The 25,200-nt window shown below is 40.5% G+C and overlaps 1 protein-coding gene across 4 annotated transcripts in view; it reads left to right on the top strand.

Annotated features, from left to right (window-relative positions):
- Positions 1-25,200, top strand: part of Smash (smallish) — a 140,195-nt gene that overhangs the window by 109,327 nt on the left and 5,668 nt on the right. For 3 of the 4 annotated variants that reach the window (XM_076388406.1, XM_076388404.1, XM_076388405.1), the window contains exons 2-7: positions 14,236-14,382; positions 15,908-16,096; positions 16,300-16,587; positions 17,208-18,599; positions 19,004-20,014; positions 24,661-24,981. In XM_076388406.1, coding sequence (XP_076244521.1) covers positions 14,335-14,382; positions 15,908-16,096; positions 16,300-16,587; positions 17,208-18,599; positions 19,004-20,014; positions 24,661-24,981 — 3,249 coding nt within the window. In that variant the 5' untranslated portion in view covers positions 14,236-14,334. The remainder of the gene's footprint in view (positions 1-14,235; positions 14,383-15,907; positions 16,097-16,299; positions 16,588-17,207; positions 18,600-19,003; positions 20,015-24,660; positions 24,982-25,200) is intronic. The other variant, XM_076388407.1, reaches the window with a different exon arrangement.

Below are 25,200 nucleotides of genomic sequence, written 5' to 3'. Positions count from 1 at the left end.
ATAATTTTCATTTGCATCACGGGTTAATAACTTTCGATGACCGTGGCCTCGGTAATTTAATTCTTAAAAGCAGAACCGTAGGAGATGCGAATTGCCTTTCGCGCAGCCAATGTAATTCACAGACGAAGTACACGCGCAGGGAATGCAATGCGGTAGAAAAGTATCCAGTAATAAACGCTTATTACAAATCGACGTCATAACTATTAATACTTGCACGATATGCTGCGTCTCGAGGCCGAATCGAGAGTAACTAACCACTTTCCCTCTACCTTGATTGCAGCATGAGATTCCATCGTTTCCAGTCGTTGAATGGATCCAGTCGTATTTACTTATCTGTCAATGGTAATCTGGGAAGTTCATTTGCAGAAAGATTCGTTCGTTATGCAATACGAGCAAGCGTATCTTGCATTTGGTTAACTAAAACTGCTTAATTAAAACTGGTTAATTAAAGGAGAAGCATCTACTGTTGAGATACGCCGCTCAGATACATAGTTCCTTTTTCAGCGCCTAATAATTGTGTGGTTATAGTTAGAAATTCCAGTTTGTATTATTAGTGTGAGTTCTTTTCACTAACTTTTGGAAATTATTGGCTAATACGTATTCAATTATTCTAAACTATACACCAATAAAATGTATTGAAAAAATACTATCAATATATAATGTGTTGAAATCATTTGTAATGCAATTACAGAATAAAATATTTGAATCTAAAATACTTGGCACTAAACAATGGAGAAGAATACATCCTTCGACACTAATTATTGTATCATGAGGAACAAAATGAAGCGAATTGGTTGATTCAAGGAATAAGCATGATCGTTACACTAGGTCATGAGTCATCGAAGAAGATAATCCTACTTTAACAATGAATCCCAAGCATGAAGGAAACTCGGTGCAACGTGAAACAGGTTCGCAAAAACAATGCCATAAAATTAGGTGAGCAAGAAGCCAGTAGCGAAGGGCCATGAAACGGGATTATGAAATGGAAATTAATTTTCATAATGTCTGGAATAATTTAACGAGTTGGCAGCTACTCGAACTTAAATTCGACGAATGGATGAAGCTAGGCTAGCGTCCGATGACCGTAAACCAACATGACGTAGATTAATAAAAGGTCCACTCGAGCCCGTGAATCGTGCTAGCATAAAGTCACCGTTTTATGTACCATAAAATGTTACGGCACTTCGTTGAGGGCACGTTTGCACGCTTGCTGCGTGAAGGAGTAAAAATAAAAATGGGAAAAGGGGCCATGCTTACGGTTCACGAGTTCCCTCTTATCGTAGCTTTAGTCTCTTTGGAAAACACAGTGATTCCTAGATTTTGAGCTTAGTTGTGTCAGTCTCCAATTAGACACTGCTGTCAGAAATTTATAGTATCAACACGGTGACTGGTTGACTTTGGGTTTAGAATGTCTCCTCAAAGTACCTACATTCTTATAACAAATTAATACTTACGTACTCGTGAGTTACCATGCGCCAGTTTTCAAGAGACATTAATGATATCTGACATTCAGTAACTCTGATTGAAAAGGAAACAAAATTATGAAAAAGATCGTTGTAGTTGCTGCTACTCATCGTGTTTAACAAAGCGTAGCTTATCAGTGATATTCAATCTACAACACCTTCTGTAGTAACCCGAAAGTCGGTCTCTCAAGATCAGACCACCTAAGACCGAAAATAATTCCAGTAAACGGCAAGCAAAAACCATGTTTTACAAATTCTTCTTCTGCCCAAACACATAAATATATGCTTCTCCAGCATACATTATCTTCCACAACAGAGCCCAGAGATTGCTTCAGGAGCTCGTTTATCAATTCCAAAAAGAATGGTACTTTTCGTAGCCTTTCTAACGCGGAGAGGATCCAAGAGCCATCTTCAAGGAGATGGAAAGGGTTCGCAGACGGTCGAACGCGAGGTCGCGTAGCCGACGGTTCTGAAAATATCGACGCGATTGCAGCTGCGCGGGACGGGCTGAAAAAGCGCGCGAATCGCGCGATAAATCCACCGATTCGCCAAAACAGCCTCGTATTTCCTTAGTCTTAGGAGTACAGGGTCTAACAGTCCAGTCCTCTTGGTCGTTTTACCCTCGCGGCTTATTCCCTCCCACGTCTTACTCGGCGATACCGATGCGCCCCCGAGCCTCGGTTCCCCTAATATTGGAACGCGTCTTTGTGTCGCGACGAGAGCCTCGTATGCAGCACTTTATATCGTGAATAGTGGCCTCCGAAAGCTGGAGTCTGATTTGTGCTCCACGCACAAGGCCTTCGAGAGCTTTCCCAAGGGGAGGCTCGTTATTGCTCTGTCGCAAATTGGATGGCGTTTCCGCGATGATTTGTGAAGGAGCTCATTTTGCTCTTGGGATTGTTTCAACTGGAATGTTGTAGGTATAAAAATCAGTGAACGTGATCTAACCCTTTGCATTCCATCTAGTCGTATTACTGGCATAGGATACAAAGATTTCCTGTTGCGGTGACAGTATTTGTAATATTTTCTTCTCAGAATATTATGATTCGCTAAAAGGGGTAGATTCTAGTTGAAATTATTGATACTTCTGGAGAGTAGTTCTGTATGACAAATTAATACTTTTTAAGTTATGAGAGGAACCAGGTTTCGATAATATTCGAGTACAGTCTAGTAGAATCAGACAGTATTTATACTGCCACAGTCCCGATGGGAAGATCCAGAAATTTTAAGACTGCTTCAGTGAATAAAAACATCGATCGATTAAATGATAGGGAATAGGTATATTCGAGAAGCCAGTGTCTGATGAAACTGATGAGAAAAAGTGCAAAAAAAGCACTTTTGATGAATGTACGCAAATATTTCTCAGGAAGTGACTTCAGTAAACTTGTTATTAAAAATTTCAAGATATTTCACGAGCTGTTTTCTCCAAAATTTTGTCTTCACAAAAACGTGTCTACCTATTTGTACCAAAAACACAATTGAAACGTAAAAATCTTGCACTATTTATCAACTTCCATCATAAATCAGCCAACAGGGCAAACAATGCGTTCTCGCTTATTAATGAAAATAACAAACTCCAACGAAACCAGTTTTGAAAACACTAAATCAATACGCGATGCGAGGAAACAGACGTACGATGCGCCTAGGATATCTCGATGCGAAAAAATATCGTATGGGAACCTCCTGGCTCGTTTTTCTTGTCCCTCCGCGTCGTCTACGAATCTCTTCGGTGGATTTCTCGCTGCTTCTTTCCCTGCCCGTTTCTCTCGATTCGCGGCGTATCTTAATGCACGGTACGTGTGCAATATGGCAGCGTCGGCCCGTATATCGAGGGTTCATCGTGGGGCCCCGAGGGGTCACGACCCAATCGCCAGAAATTCCTTTATCTTCATTCCTGCGTTTTTATTACACCCTCGCCGCCTTCTCCGTGCGTCGCTCGTACGATGAACCTTAATTGCAACCCAAGAGAGTCTTTGTTGCGTCGGAGATCCTCTCCTCAGGACGATCGCGAACCCTTTCGGGTGTGAATTAAGCACAGGGTTACGAGGAGTTCAGGCTTTTCAAAAGGAGAATTGATTGCAAGATTGAGTTGCATTTCGCTTAATATTGGAACTTTCAGCAGTTTGATGTCTTTCGGTAGTCATTTCTTGGACATTCCACGCCATTACAAATTGTGCTGACTTCTGAATACATCTTTTACTATTTCCTGACATTCTACATTTTTATTCATGAATTAAAAAATGAATTTTTAAAACAAATAGTGTAGGATGCTAAAGATAGATAAATAATGTCAGTGATTCTTAGAACTAATCAAAACTCTAAAAAAAGTAAAATTCTTTCGACCATATCTAATATAAATGAAAAGAGTTATGTTTTTAATGAATAATTGAGATGTTGAATCTTTAAAAAATTTTGAATTGTATTGTCCAGACAGATTAAATAATTGTTTTGTTTCCACCCTTGATAGTTCTAGGGTTAAGATGATACATATTCTAATTTGATGTGAAATATTTAAATACTTGCGATGATTACAAAATATGTATCAAATATAGATAATTCTGCGTAAAAAATTTGAAAATACCTCTCTCCAAACGAATATACTCTCATGATTAAAAATTCTTCTGTGTAATATAAACCAACTTTCCTAGATCTAGGAACATTTCGCCACGTAATTTCCCCAAAATTATCAATCACAAAACATAAGAAACGTTAGAGCTATTTTCACGTATTACAAGTTTCCCAATGTTCTCACAAGTTTCTTCCGATGAAAGAAGGATAAATCGCTACTTTTACCAAGCCCCGCATCGCAACGCTTCAGTTGAGGTTCAAATTACAGTTGCGCTTCCTCCGTCCTTTCTTGTTTTCTACATTTTCCCCCGCGGGCAGGAAGTTTCCCCGATGTTCAATTTCCTGGCGGCGGAGCGCAATAATGCTTCGATCCGGCCCAATTGAATTCTATGAATTCGAACGAGATGTTCGAACCACATTTATAATCGCCTATCTGGCCGCTTAATCTGGCGGCGAGGATGATGATGAATTTATAATGGTAAAAAGGTTCCCACAGGAATTAAATGGGCATCGCGGCGCGCTGCGGTATCGAGATTCTTGCGATTAGGAACGCGGAACGATACTGAACGATCGAGATTGGAAGACCCCGGAACGATAACTCGACTACCGTTAAAACGACGAGCGAGTTACGTTGCCCTGTGCTCGCGGAATTTCGCAAATTAAAATGTAGTTAGAACAGAGACGCTACTCGCTGAATTATGACTCCCAGTAACCACTTGTCAAAATGTATCTGGTTTTATTTACGGTTCAGTAGAAATGAAATGGACACATATAACTTTAAATTATGCAAGTGATTTTACACTCGTTATCAGTATCGAGTAAAGCAGAACAAATTGCTGTAAGAAAGATATCGACTTGGATGAATCGGTGTTTAACCCGCGGAAGGCTGGGTCATTTAGACTCATAATAGAGTTTCTGTTGCAAACTATTTTTGGAGAAGAAAAATGTTTTTTATATAGAAAAATGTAGTTTAAGCTTCATATACTTCAATTTTTTTTAGTACACCTGATGCATGAAATAAGTGTACTTTTTGTATGATTCTGAACAGATTTATTACAATTTTGATATCTTGTGCTATATTCAGGGTCAAAGTGACGCTGCATTCGTCGTACGAGGGTTAAAGCATGAAATAAATGAAGTAGATGATTAATATTTCTTGAAATTTAAATCCAACAACATTATTCTTTAGTTTATAGTCTCAGAAATTCAATTTCGAAACAATGGAGGTTCTTGCAACTAGTTACAAAATTGAAGGAAGCAAAGTTGCAAGATGATTAGAAAACAAAGCAACGTAGTCGAGGCAGTGAGTAACCATTCCACTCTTCCTGTTACAAATCATCATTTTTCCGTTGTCTGTTAGAATGGAAATCGGAAAAAAGCCAACACGAACGCATCATGCAAGGAGCGAAACGCAATCGCGGAATATTCATAATTGCGTGTAACGTTATCTCAGAGCACGAAAAAATAGTGGAATTGTCTGTCGTTATGATTCGACACGTAACATCCTCCTGGCCGTTCTTATGTTTATTTCATTTATCGCGTTCAATGACTGTAACTCGGCACGCACGCCTCGTTATCTCAGCGGGAATTACATTTATTCATCAACGAGCGTAGCGATGCTTTCCGCGGATTAACAGTTATAAGGTAATGGTCCCTCTGCGTTGATGAAGGAAATTTGGAAATTCAGCTACAGATCTTAAATACAAATTAACCAGTTCCACTAAAATTGCGTCTCACGCAGTTTCTAACTCTTATGCACCATATTGCTGAAATATACGCAGTAAAATTTTATTTTTTATTTTGTTCAGTCAATTCAATATGTTGTGTATAGTGTGAATTTTTATGATAAATTGCTATCGTATACTAACAGCGGGTGAAATTGAGTGGGCACAAATGACTTTACAGTGGAGGCAGTTAAGAAAAAGGGTTATTACGCTTTCGTGACTGTTATACGCAGGATCATGAATTTTTATAAGAAAGATTAATACCGACACATACTATTTTGACGACCGTTTCATAAACTGGTTGAGTGTAACGATTTAAACGTACCATTTCTGGCGACGAATTGAATTCGTTAAAAATAGCGGCCGTTTCCGACTGCACTAACGATCGCAATTCCTACGTTCTTATATTACACAGAACTAACGACGAGTTTGCGCTCCTGCAAGTAACGATCGTACGATTAGATAGATGATCGTAGGTGCAATTAAGGTTACCGTGGTAGCAATTAGGAAGGAGGCCGCCTGTACCACTGGTAATACTTTTAATGTTGATTGTTTCGAAACAACTGTTTGCTTGAATCCTGTGACACTTTACGAAATTCATAACACTTTCTAATAATCGTATCATAGATATTGGAGATAAACTCGATTCCCATCCAGAACGTTTTCAGTAGACTCCGATGAGTCAACAAGAGAAACGACAGCAGGAAAATCATGATCTACGGTTACGAGATCGTTAATGTAATAATTAACTAGCTACGGTTTAATTACACACTCTGTAGTAATTGAAATATAAAAAATAACAATCTTTTAAACGCTGGGCAAGTGTTTACCATTGAAGAACTCGAAATGTACTCGTACTTATACTTACAGGAGAAATATTGCTGAAAATCGAGTGTCGAAGCAATTACTTATCGCTTAGTACCATGAAACGATCGTTGCCGTATCATTTGTGATCATTTCACACCACAAAATGATCTTAAATGATATGGTTCTGATAGCATCTCGAGACTAAATCACCCTCTTCGCGTATTTGGCAAATGGAATTCAATTTGTGCAATTAAATTAAATTGAGAAATCATACGTGTCACCCTTATCAAGAGCGTAATAAAATTTCGTTTTATACCTCCTGGCAGGTTTCGATATGCAGTAAAATTATAATCTCAGGGCTTTTTCAAAGCGCGATAAATCTTAATAATTTAATCTTACATAACATAATACATTTATTTTATACTACAAATACATAGATATTGTAAGGAATATAGAATATAGGGTATCCAAACTAAAGCAGAGTACCTAAAAACCTCCCCTGTTTTTAGTAACATGAAATTTTTAAAAACTAAAAAAACATGATCCTATACAAAAGATTGTTCTTCGAAACCATTCAAATTATGATATGTCATTAAAAATACAAGAGATATTTAGGTGGCCTGCTTCAGCATAGACACCCTATATACTGAAAAAGAAAATTTCACAAATTCTGCACATTTCAATATTCTCAGTTCACAAAGGGATGCAGAATCTCAATTGTCCCTTTACAACGATTAAAAAATGTCAAATTTCTAAAGTATATTCTACTTGGAAAAGAGACATCGTTGCAACACTTCCGCATGCATTGAACCACAATTTAAAGCGTCGAGGTACAGAATATGCTCGGGGAACGGTATAACTCGCGCTAAGTCGACGCGCCTAGCTTTCACGCTCAGCCATGAGTTAAGATTCTCGCCCTTCTCTTCCCCTTTTATCTGCTTAACGCGCACCCTCCCGCGCTAGCGATATCGCGCGCTGCCATTAATTTCGAACACGCTAACGCAAACGCAAATCTGTGTAATCTTCTTAGGCCCGAGATGTTCGCTTTAGGTGCCGCAGGCGACATTAACACCTCGTCGGGGTTTAACGAATCCGATGAAATTGTGTTTACGGCCTCGAAACATTTAATTCCTTCCCTTTGGATGAACGCGCGAGGCGTTACACGGCAATAAAACGTCGGGCTAGAGAGGCGTCAAAGACGCTATCGAGGCTGCTGGTGAAAGAGGATCGATGAGAAGCCTTGATGGCTCTTTGGACGATTTAATTTAACGAGGACAGAGGCGAGTCACATTTTGGCCCAGATGCTCGTGCCATTTCGTTGGGTTTTCACGCAGAGCGTAAACAATGTCCAGTAGCCAGCGATTTCGTCCAGTCATTCTTGCATGGATAATGCTGCTTAGTGAACGTAGAAGGTAATGTTAGGCGATGGGAGGTAATCAGGTTAGTCGTTCCAACTTTCCGTACGTGCTTGTTATTAAATACCAATATGGTTTCTCCGGATTGGCTATCGGGATCAAGGTGATATTGTTCTTTTTAAGTCTCGAGGAGCTTTCGAGCGAACATCGGAGAGATAGATTGGCATATGGTCTTTGAAAGATTTTTCCTCGTTTGCATTGTGTCATTGTTTTTGATGAGGATGATGAAAGTTGTGGGAGTGATTAGCAGGAACGATGAGGGTAGCTCAAGGTTACAGTGTCTTCGATGTGAGCTTAAGTATCGTTTTATTGTGAATGTTAATAAAAGGAAATTGTCTTAAAAATAAGTGCTTGGAGCAATGGTCCCTCAAATACTACGGACATGTCCAAGAAAATTAAGGCAACCCAACAAAGTTTAAACATAAAAACTAGAACTAAAGCAGACAGAATAAAAAGAAATGCATCACAATGATTTTTATAATTAAGTAATATTCCAAAAAGAGGTAAACGATTCTATGACCCACTATAGTTTACAAGAGTCTACAATCATTCTGCAGTTATGCTCAGGATCCAATAACCACCAAGTCTAATCAATCCAAAAATAAACGACGAAGGAGTATTGCATAATTTTTTTATTGTCCGCCCCGTCGACCAGTGGAATTTCGAATCGATGAGCATCGAGGCAAACGCATCGTGACTGGCGTTCCCGCTTCGTGAAAGCCAAGCACGTTTGTTCTTTCTGCCAGAACTGATCTGCATGTCAAAGAGGGGAGAGGGCCGCGGGCTCAGCGTATTGACACGAGAGGCCTCAAGGAGATCCAAGGCCGGTTTTACTTGCCTCGAAGGGATTCCTGAGGAGTGACTCGTCCGGGAACACGTTCTTCCGCGAGCGTGGAGCCGGAATGTCAGGTACGACGTGCTCGTAAACGAGTCACGGAAAAGCGAACCGCCGCGCGACTGGTCTAACTGTGACCGTTCTTGCGACATTTTCGCGTGTCTTGCGACGATCGTACAGAGACTGACATCAGGTCACTGCAACTGTATATCTGTTTAACGCTTGTAAAAGTAATGTGTCCTCGATATCGTGGATGGAAATTTTATGTCGAGTTAAATAACTCGATTTGGTTCGAAGGTTTAATGGTCTTTTCGTGAGGTTGATTGCAGAAAATTTCTTCTGTGTTATAGTGTAAGTGGAGTTGATACATATGTGAAATAGGATAGATTTTGAGGTATGCGTGGTGATCGTGTAGTATTTGGCTCCCGTGTCTGACTAGCGTCTGTTGTATCTACTTACGCTTTACTATTGGTGACTGCAAATGTAAAGCGATTCTAAATGAAATAATGCAACAAAAGTGTTGAATGAAGTGTCTTTATACACCAATCAATTCGTTTTGAAGAGTATATTATGGAAACATACCAAATCCTTGCTAGGAATATACCAAACATTTCTCAGGTACAGTTAGACATACTTCACAATATAAGAAAAAATTTCACGTTCTACATGGTGTGTCGTAAAGTTTGTTCTAAGATAATAGTACTTAAATTAATATTCGATTTTTGTTAACTACAATCCTTATTTTCAGATTCCAAAAAGAGATTTTATTAGAATTGTCCTCGAAACAATGATTATAAATATAAATACACAATGAATCACATAGGATCCTTTTCAACTATAACTCCTCCCACCATAATAAATTATAAAAATTAACCACATATCAAGTATCCAACGACAACTTCCTAAACGAAAAATGATCATTATGAGAAAGGCATAAAATTCTGTAATTATTAGAAGAAATTGACGATAGGCAAGTAGGAAATATAAATTTCGGCAGAGATGCCAAAAAATAAAATCAGTAGAGCTAATTAACACCATAGAGCTAACGTAGATGCGAGATAAAGTTCGTCGATTGCTCGAAGAGAAGCTTAGGCTCGATAAAATCGTAAGACGTGGCTTAGATTTACGATGATATCAAGGTGAATACAGATACACTCGTATCTACTTAGTGTGCGTGTCCGTATCGATATCCTGATTTCCGCCAACATTCCAGCTGGCTTCGATCGTACTTCGATTTTGCCTTAGTACCATCAGACAGAGGATACAGAGCGTGTCGGCATCATGGTTAAGAGCTGTCGTCGACTCCTCGGCTTCCTCTGCCTGCTCCCTAAACACCTTTCGAGAACAGCGTTTCTACCTTGTTCTTCTCTCGCGAAAACCTCAAACTCTGTAGAACATAAATTTTCACTCTGGTCCCTGAGCAATTTTTTTTCATTCACTCGAATTATTTTCTTGGGAACATTAGTTTCACTCTTTCTTCTACCTCTGATACCTTGTAGTATTAGAAAGAAGATAAGCAAAATTTATGCAAGATTGTAGATTGTCTTTGCGTTTTTCTATGATAGCAAAAACTGTGTGTTTTTGTCATTTGTACGAAGCTTGTTTTTCAATTATCCATGAAAAATACGACTTTCATGAAGAATTGAAGTAGGTAAGAGTAAATGAAAAAGTGATCTATTTTTAGAGTTATTATTTAAAAATTATTTCTTTCTCTGGATGATTCCTTTCGTGTTATTGAAAGTGATCGATGCAAGGTTTTAGCAGTCGGATCTTCGTCATCGGTGCGTTTCAGCGCCGTCTCTTTTCCGTCGTGGAGTCAAAGGGATTTTATTTTATGCAGCGTTTAACATTGAATTTTATGGTACAGTAGCCACGCGATACCAAAAAAAGTTTTACGGCAAGGGGAATCATCCGTGCATTCAACGAATTGGATGCATTGGATCGTGAAGAACAAATCATCTGACAATGGAGTAGAACGTTCTTTTGAATAATTTAGTGGCTGTGAGCCTCGAGGTGAGGATGCAGATTCTCGCAAACAAGAGAAAACGCGATCGCAAATCTTTGAACAAAGGAAGAAAAGAAAGTCTAAAATCTCGTTCAGATTAATGAAGTTACTCGAATTCAAACCACTTGCATTCATGTAGTTTCATATCAAGTTTATGTTCACATAAGTCATGTTACTTGAATTCAAGTTATCACACAAAGATAACAAAAATGGCGTCGAAAGAAACAAGAAAGAAACAAAACATACACTTTTGACAGCTGCCTTGACGTTCACAGGTTTGTCGATTTGCTTGAAATTTGCTATGTATAGTATAGTACACATCAATCAATGTGTATTTCGATGCAAGGAAAAGTAGAAAGGACGTCAACTTCACTTGAAGCTTAAAAGGATATCCCAAATCAAGTGAAATAACACGTCCACATTGGTCAAATTGGTCCAAATCATTTACATTCAAGCTACTCGAATTCATGTAACTTGACTAATCTGAACAAAGTTTAACTCCTATATTAATACAGATGTCTTTCACAACACCGAATTTTAAATATTAAATTACAACGGGATAAAATATTTTTGGTACCCTTGAAAAAAATATAGTTACTATTTTCTTGAGAAAAATGAGAGAAAAGTAGAGAAAATGGGTAGCAATAAAATTCTCAGTGAATTTCTACTTTGCTGAAAACACAGTACCATAATTTAAGTTAGTGAATAATTTAGTTCTACTTGAATAAGTGGGTTATGCTGTAAGTTCAATAAATACTGATAGAAAATTCAAACGAAAGAAATGATCAGAGGAAAGAATGTGAAGATTTATAGTGGAAACTTTGATATGATTCCTAAAGAGGAGAAACAATTAAGGGTGTGGTTATTTTTTCGTTCCCACGACATAAGCTCGTCGTAATGACCACTCCTCTACATAAATGAATAAGTCCGCATACGGTTGCACATGATTTTGCATATTCTTGTTCTCAACGATTAGCAGGAAACAGGTTGGTAGCCATTATCCATTATCCATGCTATCCTTCGTAACTTTTCTTAATTTCCTGACGACCATTCGTTGATCAATCATTCCTGTAATTTTCCTACAAGTCCATGTGTATATTACATCGTTTTCGTCACAGCCATTACGTCTTATTTGCATCGATTAAATAATACCTCTCGATTATTCTAATACTAGTATACAAACATTATATTATACATCAAATTTCAAATATTAAAGGTGCAATATTGATGCACCATAAGGATACAAACTTTCGACGTACTTTATGATAAAAAAGAAAAAAAATTTTGCTTCTTCATGAATCTGTATTCATAACGCTTGTGCACACTAATAATCGACACCTGTAGAAACAAGTAATTTTTCTTTCTTCAGTGTCCTCCTTTTTCGCTAGTCTTGGCTACTTTATGGACCCCCGAGAACTTATACCCCCTTGATTCGTTCATCGGTACACGAAAATCAACAGCCTTGAAAAGCTTTCAGCTGATCGCGAAAGCTGAGGTTGCGACCGAAATAGAACGTTTCCAACGGATGCACCGTGCAAACACAGCCGCCCTGTAACAATATTTGCTCGTCGAGCGATATGTGCGAGTCTTGCGAAATGAGGACCGGAAGAAATATATTCCCATAAGAAAATTTCGAACCTCTCTGTTACCTACATTTTGTTGCACCTATCAGAAACATAGCGACACTTTCGCTCAAAACAGGATCAATATCTCCTATCACTCAATCACAAGGTACAACTACCATCGACCACTTCTATACTTAGAATAGTACAGAAAAAGAAAACTGAAGTACAAGATTGAAGATACAGATATCGCGGCGTTAGCTCTTAATTACCACTGGTATTGATTACTTATCGTTAATGAGAGTTCTAATTTGCATAATGCGATGCAGCGTTACAACGTTCCACGTTCCGCAAAAATCTAGTGAAATGCATTTCTAGGCGTGTCACAAATTATGAAATTACTCGTCCTCGTCTGTCGCATTTCTAAATGCAATGAAATGCAATTATTAGAATCAACCAGCGTTGATTCCCAGGCCACTGTAGCGTCCATAGAAACACGGTGAATTAATCAGTTCATTAGAGGAGGTATCCAATTCCAGCCTCCTTTCCGCTCTGTTACGATAAAGTGATCGGTCTTGCTATTCGATTTTCCCTCGATCGAGAAAGGCTTTAATATCGTTTTACGCCTGTCGGGATAGTCTGAACCAGTTCGATCGAGGGTCTCCCATGTTGTTCTCTTTCTTTCTGTTGGCTTTTCTTTTCCCTCGACGAGTATTCCGTAACGAGGTCCATTTCCCTGTTTCGATCTTCGTCTACCGTCGTGGCTGCGCCATCGCTGGCCTCACTAGAGACGTTAAATACGTATCAAAGTTACCTTCGAGTAATTTAATTCTTCTCCCTTCCTCGTCGATTTTTTCCGATTGGGCTCGTCACTTTTCTTGCTCGTACGGTTTCTGTTGAGCGTCTATCGTTTAACGTTCACCTTTTTATCGTACTCTTCCTCGAACGCTGTTAACGATCTCAGCATTCAGTACTGGGCTTACCGATTTTTATGCCGCGTTTTTTAACTTCACGCGATTTACTTGTCCTTTTGCTGGGCTCTTCTTTCTGTTTAATTGGACTAATTACTTAAATTAGTGTCACCTGTCTTTTATGAGAAACATTTTCCAATATAGTGTTTTTCTCCATGGTTCATTTGTCTTTGAGATAATTGTTTTCTATTTGCTATTACTATATCTTTGATTGTATAAATTTCTTTTTCTATATTAAATAACTTTGGTGATATTTTTAAATTAACATGATAGTTGATGAAGAAGAATCAATTTAAACATTCCATTAATAATTAGAATCAGTGTATAATCGGCCAAAAGATATCATGTCCTGCTACTAAAAATTCGTCGAAATTAAAGTAGGTTTACACAGAATAAAAATCTAGTAGGTCTTATTACTCAAATTACTGAAAAATTCTCAGTAGAAGGACAAGATATTTTTTAACCAAATACATATACACTAAAAGACTTCCATCAAACGAAGTACTATTAGGAGCTCACAAGTTGTCAGTGAGACAGCACAGGTGTAAAAGAGCTATTCAGCTTGTTGCAAGTAGCAGTAATAGATGTGACCAATTCGGCTAATAAGAGAAGAGTTTTTCTGCAGAGCCAGTTAGATCTACTGACAACTTCTAAGCTCCCAGCAGTACGTATAACTACCATACTGTCGTACCTAGAACATTTCTGATTCATTTAACAGTGTCTCCCGCTTCCCCTTTTTGCTTAACAAACAACTCCACCCATTTCCAAGTACGCTTCAAAAAATCGTTACGACACGTTTTCACGGTTCCCTTGATATCGCCAGCAAGAGGCGACGCAATTTCCCGTTAGTTCGTCAGTTAATAAGGTTCCCTTGGTTGGTTGCAGGGACGAGGCGTAGGATGGGCTCGACCGTGCGAGGAGTCGTGCTACACTGAAGAGGAGGAGCTCCCCTGAAGAAGAGAGAGAAGGAGGAAGGAACGAAGGATGCCCGCCTCGCAGTCCGCCGCCACAGAGCGGCGAAATGAGAGGATGGTGAGTATCTTCACTATGTTTGTCTCCTCAAGAAGAGATAAGCATTGGCAGAGACCAGAATGCCATAGGAAATTGTGCCCCATTTTCTCGATAGGAGCGCGGATAGAATCTTGCCGAGTTCGCTTCGAAGAAGCCATGCGCGATAGGAAGCCGTAAGTTCAGTGAGCAGCTGCGTCATGGATGGACGCATTCGATTATACTCGTTTTAAGGATATTCGCGAAATAATCGTTTCTGCGGTATCTCGGCGGTGTTTTCGATTTTTAAGCCTCCCTAATCTTCGATTCCCGAGGCCATCGCGGGGACAATCACTTTGCACTGTATCACCCTGAGTCGAGCTATTAAGATAAGTTTATTCTAGTTTGATTTAACTTTATTAGCCCACTTAATGCATTTGGAATTTATATCGTCCACGTGAATCGGCAGTACGTTAAACGAGTAATATAAGTTACGTCAGATTCTAATTTTAAACGCAAGATTTGAATCTTTTTGCTGATATGGTATAAAGGGCAGCGATCAATGGATGGAATATTCAACCGCGACGTTTTTAGATGCTTTGTACTGTGTGCAAGCGCAGATGAGAGGTTTGCACCGATTAAACGGGAAGAATTAAAGTGACGTCATCAGGGAGGCTTCTATCAGGTTCGCAACGCGTGAAAGGATCGTAGGGACAAAGGAGCGCAATTTTCCGAGGACTCGCTTGACAATCGTTGCTTAACTACCCGCGCAGCGATTCGCGACGATGCTCGCTTTTGAAAAGCCTTAATGCCGTGGAAGTGTATTTCCGCTTCCGGTTAGTCCACAGTGTTGTAACGCTTTGCTGAGTTATTGACGTTAACTGAAAGATTGCTTTTTTTCCTCTCCTCTTTTTTGTGTCCTGATCTTCACGGTGCACTTGGTTATCTTGTTTTTTATTTTTCATGGTTTTTCATTCTCTTCATTTCAACCTAAGCTCTTACATCATTTCTTTCGATTGAACTGTAACCAATTCTCAACTGTACTTGTGAATTTTAGCACATATTTGACATAACAGTACGTCATCAGTTGCGAATGGGTTAAGAAATAACTTGAAATTTGTTATATGAGTTATTTTGAAATGTTGAATTATTAACAGTATTGCGAAGAATACTGTTATATAAATTACGAGAAGTGTAGGTTTCACTTTGTTTTTATAATAATGAAGTAATGAATAGCGTGATTAAGGAAATAAAAAGCAGTGTTACAGTGATTCGCACCTTTTTGCTCTCAGTCCTTTTCCAGTCAATGACCCATCTCATCCTATTCTTCCTCAAGTGACCCTCGAAGCGCGACTAGATCGTTGCACGAGTCTCTTGTAGGAGAAATTTCCAGCGCAAGCGAATCCAAAGAGCAAACCCAACTGGCGTTCAATAAAGCTCAGTTCTCAATAAAGAATCGCGAATAATATCATCACCTTTTTTATACATTTTCGTGGTGAAAGCTCTTACACTGATAGAAACGAAGGATCAGTACGGTGGAAATTATATTTCATTTATTTGTTAATTTCAGATCACACACGAACCGCCAAAATTAAAGACGACCCTAAAAACACCTCCTAAGCAAGCAACCAATCCTCTTCAGTTCGTCAAAGTGGGCCCATGCTCCTTGTATCGTACAGCCCAGGAGCAGCTACAGAAAGTTCAGGAAGTGAAGAAAATAAAACAAGAAGTCCGCGATGATCCCGAAGATTGGCAATCGGTGAGATCATTATTAATGAAACTATTTATAACTTATTATAACTATTTATAACTCATAAAAGTTTTAAATCGTCTCAAAACATTCAGTAAATTAACAGACCATAATGTCCACAGGGGCGAAGTTAATAAAATTTGAATTAGTAAATTCACTGAGTCTTGCACTCCTAAATACATTCGCTCATATTGGTTATGACGTGTTCTCAGAATTTGGACAACTGGAAGAGCAGTCGGAGGAAGCGTCAAGAGCACATAATCGAGCGGGTGGTCGAGGTAAAGAAACTCGAGCTGGAGGAACACGATCGGCAGCGTCGTCGGAGCAAGACTTTCTCGGAAATGATGGAAGAGAGGGGCAACAGGGGTCGCAAACTGAGCATCAGCTTGGCCATGTACCACGAGGAGGATGCCAATGACCTGAGTGACCTTGGCATAGGCACTAGCAGTGGAAAGAGCTCGGTTAGCGGCGACACTCACGATGACACACACAGCGTCCTGGTAAGACTACCACTTGCACCAGTAATCTTTATATCTTGACTCAATCATCCGATTACTGCTCAGCGAAATAAATCAAAGACAGTTTAAGGACAGCTACATTCCTATCTATACATCTTTTTTACGTAGGAGACACAATAAACCTTTTCCATTGCACATCATTAGAAGTGTACGAAAACCTGAAACCATTGGGTATACGATACTACTAACCGGTCAGAAATAGGTAGATCAGATCTTGTCGGGACCTCAAAAGTATCTAATGACTCGAGAGTGTTAGAATTCCCCAGAATATCGAAATTTTGATCACGTTTTGGAACGTACTTGTAATAAAATATATCATAAATTTGGTGTATTATTTTTATTCTGTGTTCTATTCTCCACACTTTTATAACATGCAAAATTTGAACACATCTCAAAGGCCGAAAATTTAAGATAGCAATCGTATTCCAAAATGGTCATCTTGAAAGAAGTTACAAATTTTTAAAATTTTTAGGAATTCCAACATTCTCGAATTCCGAGAACAAATCTCTATCTCAAACCAATTTGCCATTTTTGAGTCTTCACATATCGAGTACCTACATTTTATCCCATAAAAAACGAAATGACTTCTGAATCCTTTACAGAGCGACAGAGACAGCGAGATAGAAAAGAACCACTCTGACGTGGACAACGTGCCAAGCGAGAGCGTGATCGGGAACGACATGACGACATCGTCAGCGACCACAACAGCAACAACGACAACGACGACAACGAAGAAACCATTCGGGAACGGTTTCCATAGCAATCACAACCACAGCAACAACCAAGAGTACGATTCGGGGACGACGGCGACCACCAGCTCCCCGGAGCCAGAAGAGTACACCTACGAGGGTGCGATTCGCGGTTACGTGTCTAGAGTCTCGCAGAACATACCGAGGCGATCGTTGGCCAGCCTGGACGCGAAGCTGGACAACGCTAAATCATCGACGAACGGCTCGAAGACGAGCCTGAACGACGACAGCAAGTCCACCATGCCTGTGGTCAAAGTGGACATCTTGAAGAGACGGGAGATCTTTGAGAAGGCGTCGCAGAAGAGCAACGACAGCAAGATGAACAACAGGCTCTCCGGCGATTTCACCGGAACGAAATCGATCAAGGAAAGGCTGTCGAATCTGGAGAAACAGAAGCACGAGCCAGAGACCAGCGAGAAGACGAGCAAGACGTTGAACAGACTCTCAGGCGACATGAGCTCGATCCGCGAACGATTGTCCCATCTGGAGAAGCAGGCTTCGGAGAGGGAGAGCAAGACCTCTAACCATCGCAAAATGAGCACCGAGGAACTGGAGACAGTGAGACCACTCAGAGAGAGACTGTCCACGTTGGAAAAATACAGCAGCAGCGACGAGTCATCCGCACCTGGCACTACTCACGAGTCCCGACACAACGGCGAGTTGTCTGCTAGAACGATAAAAGATCGTCTGAGCGCCCTGGACGCAGCCAGGAGCAAGGACTCCGCTGACAAGAGGTCCTCTGTTGGCAAGCACTCGCTGTGCTTCCGAGATCAAGAGAACAGAATCGACACCTCGACGCCTAGCGAGAGGAGCTCGTCCCCTGACTCGGAATATCGCGTGCCTAGGGCTGCCTTCCACAGAAGCCTGGATTCTCTGGACGCTGACGCCTCCAGTGGGCCTGACACTTTCGAGCGTGTACAGAGTCTAGAGGAGCTTGATTACAGTAGACGCTATCCAGCATCCTCCTCGTCCGCTGAACTTCTGAACGATACGGACCGCGAGGATTCCGGGATCCACACGGCCGATGTTAGCTGCTCTGTCAGCCAGGCTGACGAGCCAGTTGACGAGGACATCGTGCACGCTAGCACGATCATCGAGAGACACGAGATCATCGAGGAGAAACCGGAAGAGCTTCGCGATGTTGAAACGACGAATGAGACTGTCGCGGAAGAGAGCGCTCCTGTAACCGTGAACGAGATTTCGACGATTTCTGCCAGCCAACAGGAAGCAGTAGTAGCAAAGAAGGTAAGGAGTACAGACGATGTTGCATGACAGTGTTTTTCAGTTGTAAAGTTAAATTTGATCGTCATATCTACTCGCTGGCATACGTAAAATTGAATCCTTTGGCGGTATAAATTGTGTTGCTTGATGTTCATGGAAAGAAAATTTTTTAGACTTTGTTATACTTATCAATTATTATGGTGAGATTATTGGAAAAGTCAGTATTGGGATATTTTGTTTTATGAAAGATAGTCGTGAAGTAATTCAGTTCTTTTTTCTGAAGATTTTGTGAATAGAAATTCTTGTACTTCATGACCGAGCCTCGAGTACTCGTTTAACAATGGCCAGCTTCAACACTAAACCTATTCTTATTCTTTGGTAATGGGAGAGCAGGGTACAATCTACCCAATAACTCTTTGGTTCTCTAGGGTACTGCTGACACTTCTGGGGAACTGTCGACTAACAAATCACAATCGCAGGCACACATAGAGGTTACTAACCCTAGCACACTTCGTCCTGCCACGAGTCGTCCTATCGTATATCAGAGTCCCAAAGTACCTCCGCGAAGATCGCCTCCCGACACGCTCCCCAAACCAAAGTTACCTCTCTCCAAAGAACCGACTGAAACCAAAGCAAACTCTCTGCCCGTGAAAGAAGCGACTAGTCCCAGCTCCAATCCATTCGCAGAGGAGCAAGATCCTAAATCGAGTAACGACGAAAAGAGTCCGAGTTCCTCGAAAGAGGACTCAGTCAAAATCGCGAATTCCGGTTCAACGCCATCAGACTCTGTGGACAATTGTTCTCTGTCGCTTGCTAGGACAGCAGTTGTCCCAACAACCCTTCAGCTAGAGTCTAACGCTACCTCAGTCTCGAATGGTGCCGCGAAAGAAATCGCAAAGACCACACCAGTCACGTCACCACGGGCAGCATCCAAAATCCCGACTCCGCTTCCTCGAAAGACGATAGGCACCACCAAGTCTTCCCCAACGAGTTCCACGTCTTCCCTGAGCTCACCTGTCTCACCTTCCTCGCCCAAAACGCCATCCATGAAAGGGAGAACGTCGAACGCCAAGAGCCCGACGAGTCTGGTGTCGTCCCCGCAATTTCCGAAAGCGTCAGAGATACCGGTTCCTATAAATTCCAGCGGTACGGTTCCTTCGACTAGTATTCCATCTAGCTCTTGTATACCCGTCTCTCCCTCCTCCACTCTGGAGCAATCGCCCCCCTCGTTCCCCGCGAAACACGTCTCCTCCCCCCTGTTCAGCACGAAACACCAGGTGACGGTGGGTGAAGAGACACTGCCTGCGGAAAGACGCCGAACGGTGGTGGAAATTTGCGAAAAGGTGGTGGTACCTCAGGGCAAGACACCTACGACGCCTCCAGTGACGCCGTTCATCACCGTGGATCGCGTCAGTGACAAGCAGAGCTCAGCGACCGAGGTTAGGATCGATCAGCAATCTAGCAGCCCTTTGAGAAAGTCTTAAGAGAGCGAAAGAGCGAGTATCATTCGCCCTTGGCTGTCATTCGCGTAGAGCGTACACCTCTCGCCCTTTGTTAGACCAGGCTTCGTCTAACTTCCATTAGATCTTGTACATAAGAATGGGGCTTAGAGAAGGGTGTCTAAGTGGTGGGAATTGCTCGATTGCCTGTGGACGATGAAAAGAGCATGAAGAGGTTAAAGATCGAAGACTAACAGCTTCTAACAAAAACTCTTGAACCTAGAGAAACCAAATTTTCTTTAAGGTCTGTGTCAACTGGCAAAGTAGCTTTCTGATAATACTTGAACCCTTTGGCGCTATCGATTTTCATTGCGAGCATAAAGCTCCCGATTCTTGCAAACGACTGCGATTCGGTGGTCTGGCGTCTCTGAATCTGTTCGATCAGGGAACTGAATCCTGCCACTTAGGACTCCCAGATAATGTAACCCGTCTTCGCCTATCGCTTCCACACACGTATTTATTACCCGCCGTTACGCACAAATCTCGCTGGAAACGAAGGCGTGAGACCATAGCGAACGATGTAAATAGACGACACAGGAGCAAAACGTATATAATAACCCCCCCTCAGTATCGAGTAGAATTAGATCAGGTAGCCGGAAACACGTATTAGCCGGAGGTAAACGCCGTGCCAGTTTGAAGCGAAATTGATGATCACCGACTCGCGCGATAGTTAGTGGCCTAATCCGAGCAGGGAGCAGATAATTTGGACTGAGAGACGCTGCCTAATGCGAAACGATCACTGCCTGACGTAGCAATCGCAAGGAGACATTGTGATAAGCAGTCTCGCTGCTCCTCGACTCGTGACGAGACGCTGTCGCGTTGGTGTCACAGTCGCCCGCGCGTTCGTGGAACAACGCTGAGTTCCCTTGGATCGACCGCCACAGAAGCGGCGGGAAAGGGCCGTGAACGTGGAAAATTGTGAACAGCACCGCGAATCCGAAGTAGCCCGAGCGTAAGGCATCATTTTAGATTAACTTGTAACCGATCTTAACGCGACTCGTCGACACTTTCATGCGTGGACAACGATCGATTGTAGCACTCGGGAAGAGTGCGCGCGGTTAATGAGATAGAAAATTCAGTGGGCAGAGAAATTTGTCGTGTCGTGTTTCCATCGTGTGACCGCGAACGACACCCAGGCCTCCTTGAGAAAGGGATTTTGAAGCACGAATGAATCGGGGCCCATGGGAGCTAGAAGTAGATTAACAGTAGCTAATTTTGATACATCAGAAGCGGGCGAATTTGGAATACCTTTGGATACAAAATTTTTGTAGGAAAAATTGAAACGTCTGGGTTCACTTTTGCTTCCGAAAATCCCAATTTCGATTCATCGTATGTAGCTGATACAGTCTTTGATTTTAAGTCTAGTGAACGGAAGTAAACGCTTCGATCACTTTATCATTGTCGTCATCATCCTGAATTGTTCGAAATAAAAGTGAAAACTCTGCTAACTATATTCGAAACATCTGATCAGAAATAAAAGGGAAATAGTATAAATTTTCAAACTGCGTCCAAATGATTTATCTTCCACATTGGCAAGGAAACTTGGTCACGTTTCGTTAAGAATTTTCTTTGACTGATGGATTTGTAGACTTGTAACGTGGGATGTCAAAACAGGATGTTAACTTCTCGTTTGAATCTCTCATCAGTGTAGCAATGACTTATCTTTGAAAGACGACTAAAACTTTTGGCTACGGAGCGAAACAGTCAATTATATTGCATTATATTTTACAAATTATGGTCCATATTTCTTTAAATCAGAAACTATGTTTACGTAATAGATAGTTAAAATGTTTCAAAGCGATGATTTGCTTCATATGATAGGATTGTGAATTATATTGCATCGAGCCAAAGTCAGAACTGACATCTTAGTCATTTTTGAAATTATGTTTAATCTAAACTTCAAATACAGTATCACAAAAAAGGACAAAACTTGATGTGCCAAATTTAATATTTTTCATGTCTTGCTACTTTAACTCTTCTTTTAAAAATTTTAAAAAATTGCGTTACATTTTAGCACCCTACATATTAATCTACAAGTCTTCAAAAATAGCCAAAAATAGACACTATTGCACGATATATCAATAAAAATCAAGCTTATAGATACGTCCGATCATTATGGTCTTCGGTCTTTGACATGCAGTTGCATTCCAGCGACAAACGCGTCCGAAGTGTTGTCCCCGTGACCCCAGGATCGAAGGTTGGTCAGAGCGACATTTAATCATCACGATAAAAGTGTCCTCAATTGTCACGATTAATCATTCAATTGTGTTAAGTGGTCGCTTTCGTTCCTTCTGATGTATAATCGGCACATCAGGGAGGTAAGAACCCACGTGACTTTTTCTCAAAATAATTAATTGCGTGATTATTTGGAAAACTTATCGATCAAAAATTCTTATCGCTTAAATCCATCTTAAATTTCCACGTAATCTCTCGTGTATTAATCGGCAATATAATTCATTGGAATCTAGTTGAGTAACTATCATAAGATAGTCGTTCAAGTTGTCTGACCAGTGATGGAGTTCTTCCCTTTCGTAAAGTAAAATTTCTTTTTTTTTTAAATTCTCCTGTTTTGGAAAATTTCATTTGGGGAAACGGTGTCTGTCTTCCGTCCATTCAGAGTGTAACTGACTCTTCGTCGAGAAGACGTAGAATATCTGTTTTAAGAGCTTGTTTGTCATAGAAACATCAACGATTGTCATCATGTAATCTTGAACCAGTGTCCTAAATCTATGCTCCGCTACTGTGAAGAGGTAAGACGGCGCTTTCGATTGCTCGAACTAGTGATAAAGACCCCATGAAAATGTGTTCCCCACCCTCACAACTGATTACTTGTCCGCTTATCAATAGTGGTATTTGCTTTCGGCTCACGATTTAGTTTATGCATGGCTCTCCAGCTTAATTGAATTCGTCAATTCCCTAGGTTTGCCCCGATTTTCGTTTTTTCTTATCTTCCTCATCTTTTAAAAATACTAAAAATAATGTACATATTTTTCCTTAAAAGTTATGTAGTTTGCTTGTTTCTCACCTTCGAGTTTCCCTCCTCGAGTAAGTTTTTGAAGACTATCTCATTAGTCTCACAGAATATAGAAAATCAGTCTTCTGAAATAGACCCATATATTACAATAAATTCAATTGATACAGCAACTTTTTTCTGAATGCAAAAAATGGTTCAGGAAAAAATGCAAATCAAGTTATCTACGTTATCAAGCAGCTGATTAAGATGGAATGATCTAATTCAGCACGCATTTTAAAAATACAAAATTGGACAGGAGCTTATCAAAAATATATTTCTCGATCAATTTCATTTCTTTCTTACTCACTAATCTGGAGCAGTCGATACATACTGCAAATTTAACATCGTTCTGACTAGTAGGGTTCAGGTGAATCTGGATAAACGTTATCATTATTGCCGAAAGGTGATATCTTTGTTTGCTCGCACTTCGTCAGTCCACAGCAATAGCACATGACATCATGTTTGTACAAAAACTTACGAAATAGCAAACTGCATGAAGAGAGCAAGCGTTCCCTTCCGCTGATGCATGTACTTGTTTTGTCACTAAAAATGTTCCCACGGTCAATGGTAGTTCAATTACACTTTTTTCATTAACAAAAACCACGATGGTACAGATTCAGTTCTTAGGAACATAGGATATATTGTTGGATTCTTTTAAAATAGAATTATTTGTTGCTTTAACTGTTCACCGTTAATAATTTTTAATTTGCTTCGTTTCAGAGAATATTTGTGATAACATTAAATTAATATTTTCCGTGACTGATTCATGATTTCCCGTGATGAATTCATATATTTGTTTATTTCGAGTTCGTAGTCGCAAACTAATGTTCCGGTTTTCTACATTCGTTTCCGCACGGATTTTGCAAATGAAGAAGCCTCACGACAGTCATGCATGAACGCCCAGTGCATCGATGTCTATCGGGAACATGTTAAACATGTAAAAAACACAATAGACGAGCAGAACGAGCGACCTGTAGAATGCGAAATGGTCTCCCATCCGAAACAGCTGTTGCCTCCCGAGTTGTTACTCGAAATCCAGTGTTTCTCAAGCTCTATTGTACTAAAAATGTCTTCTTCATTATTCTCGAAACTCAATAGTTAATTTTTAGTTTACTAAAAACTTAACAAAGGGTCATGTAAATATATTCCCAGTGAGAAGAAAATTCTAAACTAGAAAATATGAATTGTCACGATAAAAATTATTTATTATTATTTAAAATAAAATGGCTATCCTAACTTTACTAGCATTCACAAATTAGGTATTAAAACAAGTGACCAAAGAGCCATTTACCAAAAATAGTAAGATTTATATTTAGCTAAAACAGTTCACTAAGAGTATATTTTTCATTTTTCCAATCATATGTATCAATCACAAGATCTATCGCTACTACAGTAATTACTGAGACATTGAAAGGTCGAACATAAACGAATCTAAAGTTTGAGAAACCCTGGGAGGCGATGCACGCTGGTGTCTGGATTAGCATAGAATGTGGCGTTGCAAAATTCGAGCGGTGTCTAGCCGCGAGCCCAGTCTCATTCGACAGAAGCAATAACGCAGACTGCGTCTCTTCAGGAACCGATCGTTATCGAGAAAGCGGGCGAAGAAGAGGCGGCAGCGGCTGTGGCGGCGATTTGCCAGCCGAGCCCGTCAGTCGAACACGAAGAGCACGAGGAAAAGGAAGCGCAGATGAACGGGAAGATCGAGACCTTCGAGCCACCGCCGCGAAAACAGATCGAGGAGTCGATCGACGCGCACGATGCACCTGAGACCAACGAGACCACGAAGAACGTCCCCGTGCCCGAAAGACCGACGACCTTGACCTTCGGCAAGCCAGAGATACCGATGGTGGACACGATGAGTCTTCTCAGCCCAGTGTCGCCCATGTCAAAACAGGTGATAGATCATTCTGAACTCTTTTTCGTGGAATTAAAGTTATGAGATGTTCACTCTCGGTTTTCATTTCAAAGATAGATAGATCTTGCAGACTCATTTATTATGGGTTTCATTAGAAACGGTTTGCAATTTTTTTTTTTGGATGTGCTTGATAAATGAGTTACTGTTAATTCTAGAAGTACTATGAAGTAGGTCCTCGAACTTATAATTAGGAAGATG

The sequence above is a fragment of the Calliopsis andreniformis genome, chromosome 12 (assembly GCF_051401765.1).
Source record: "Calliopsis andreniformis isolate RMS-2024a chromosome 12, iyCalAndr_principal, whole genome shotgun sequence".
NCBI classification, from domain to species: Eukaryota; Metazoa; Arthropoda; class Insecta; order Hymenoptera; family Andrenidae; genus Calliopsis; species Calliopsis andreniformis.
This window is presented reverse-complemented; position numbering and strand designations above follow the sequence as displayed.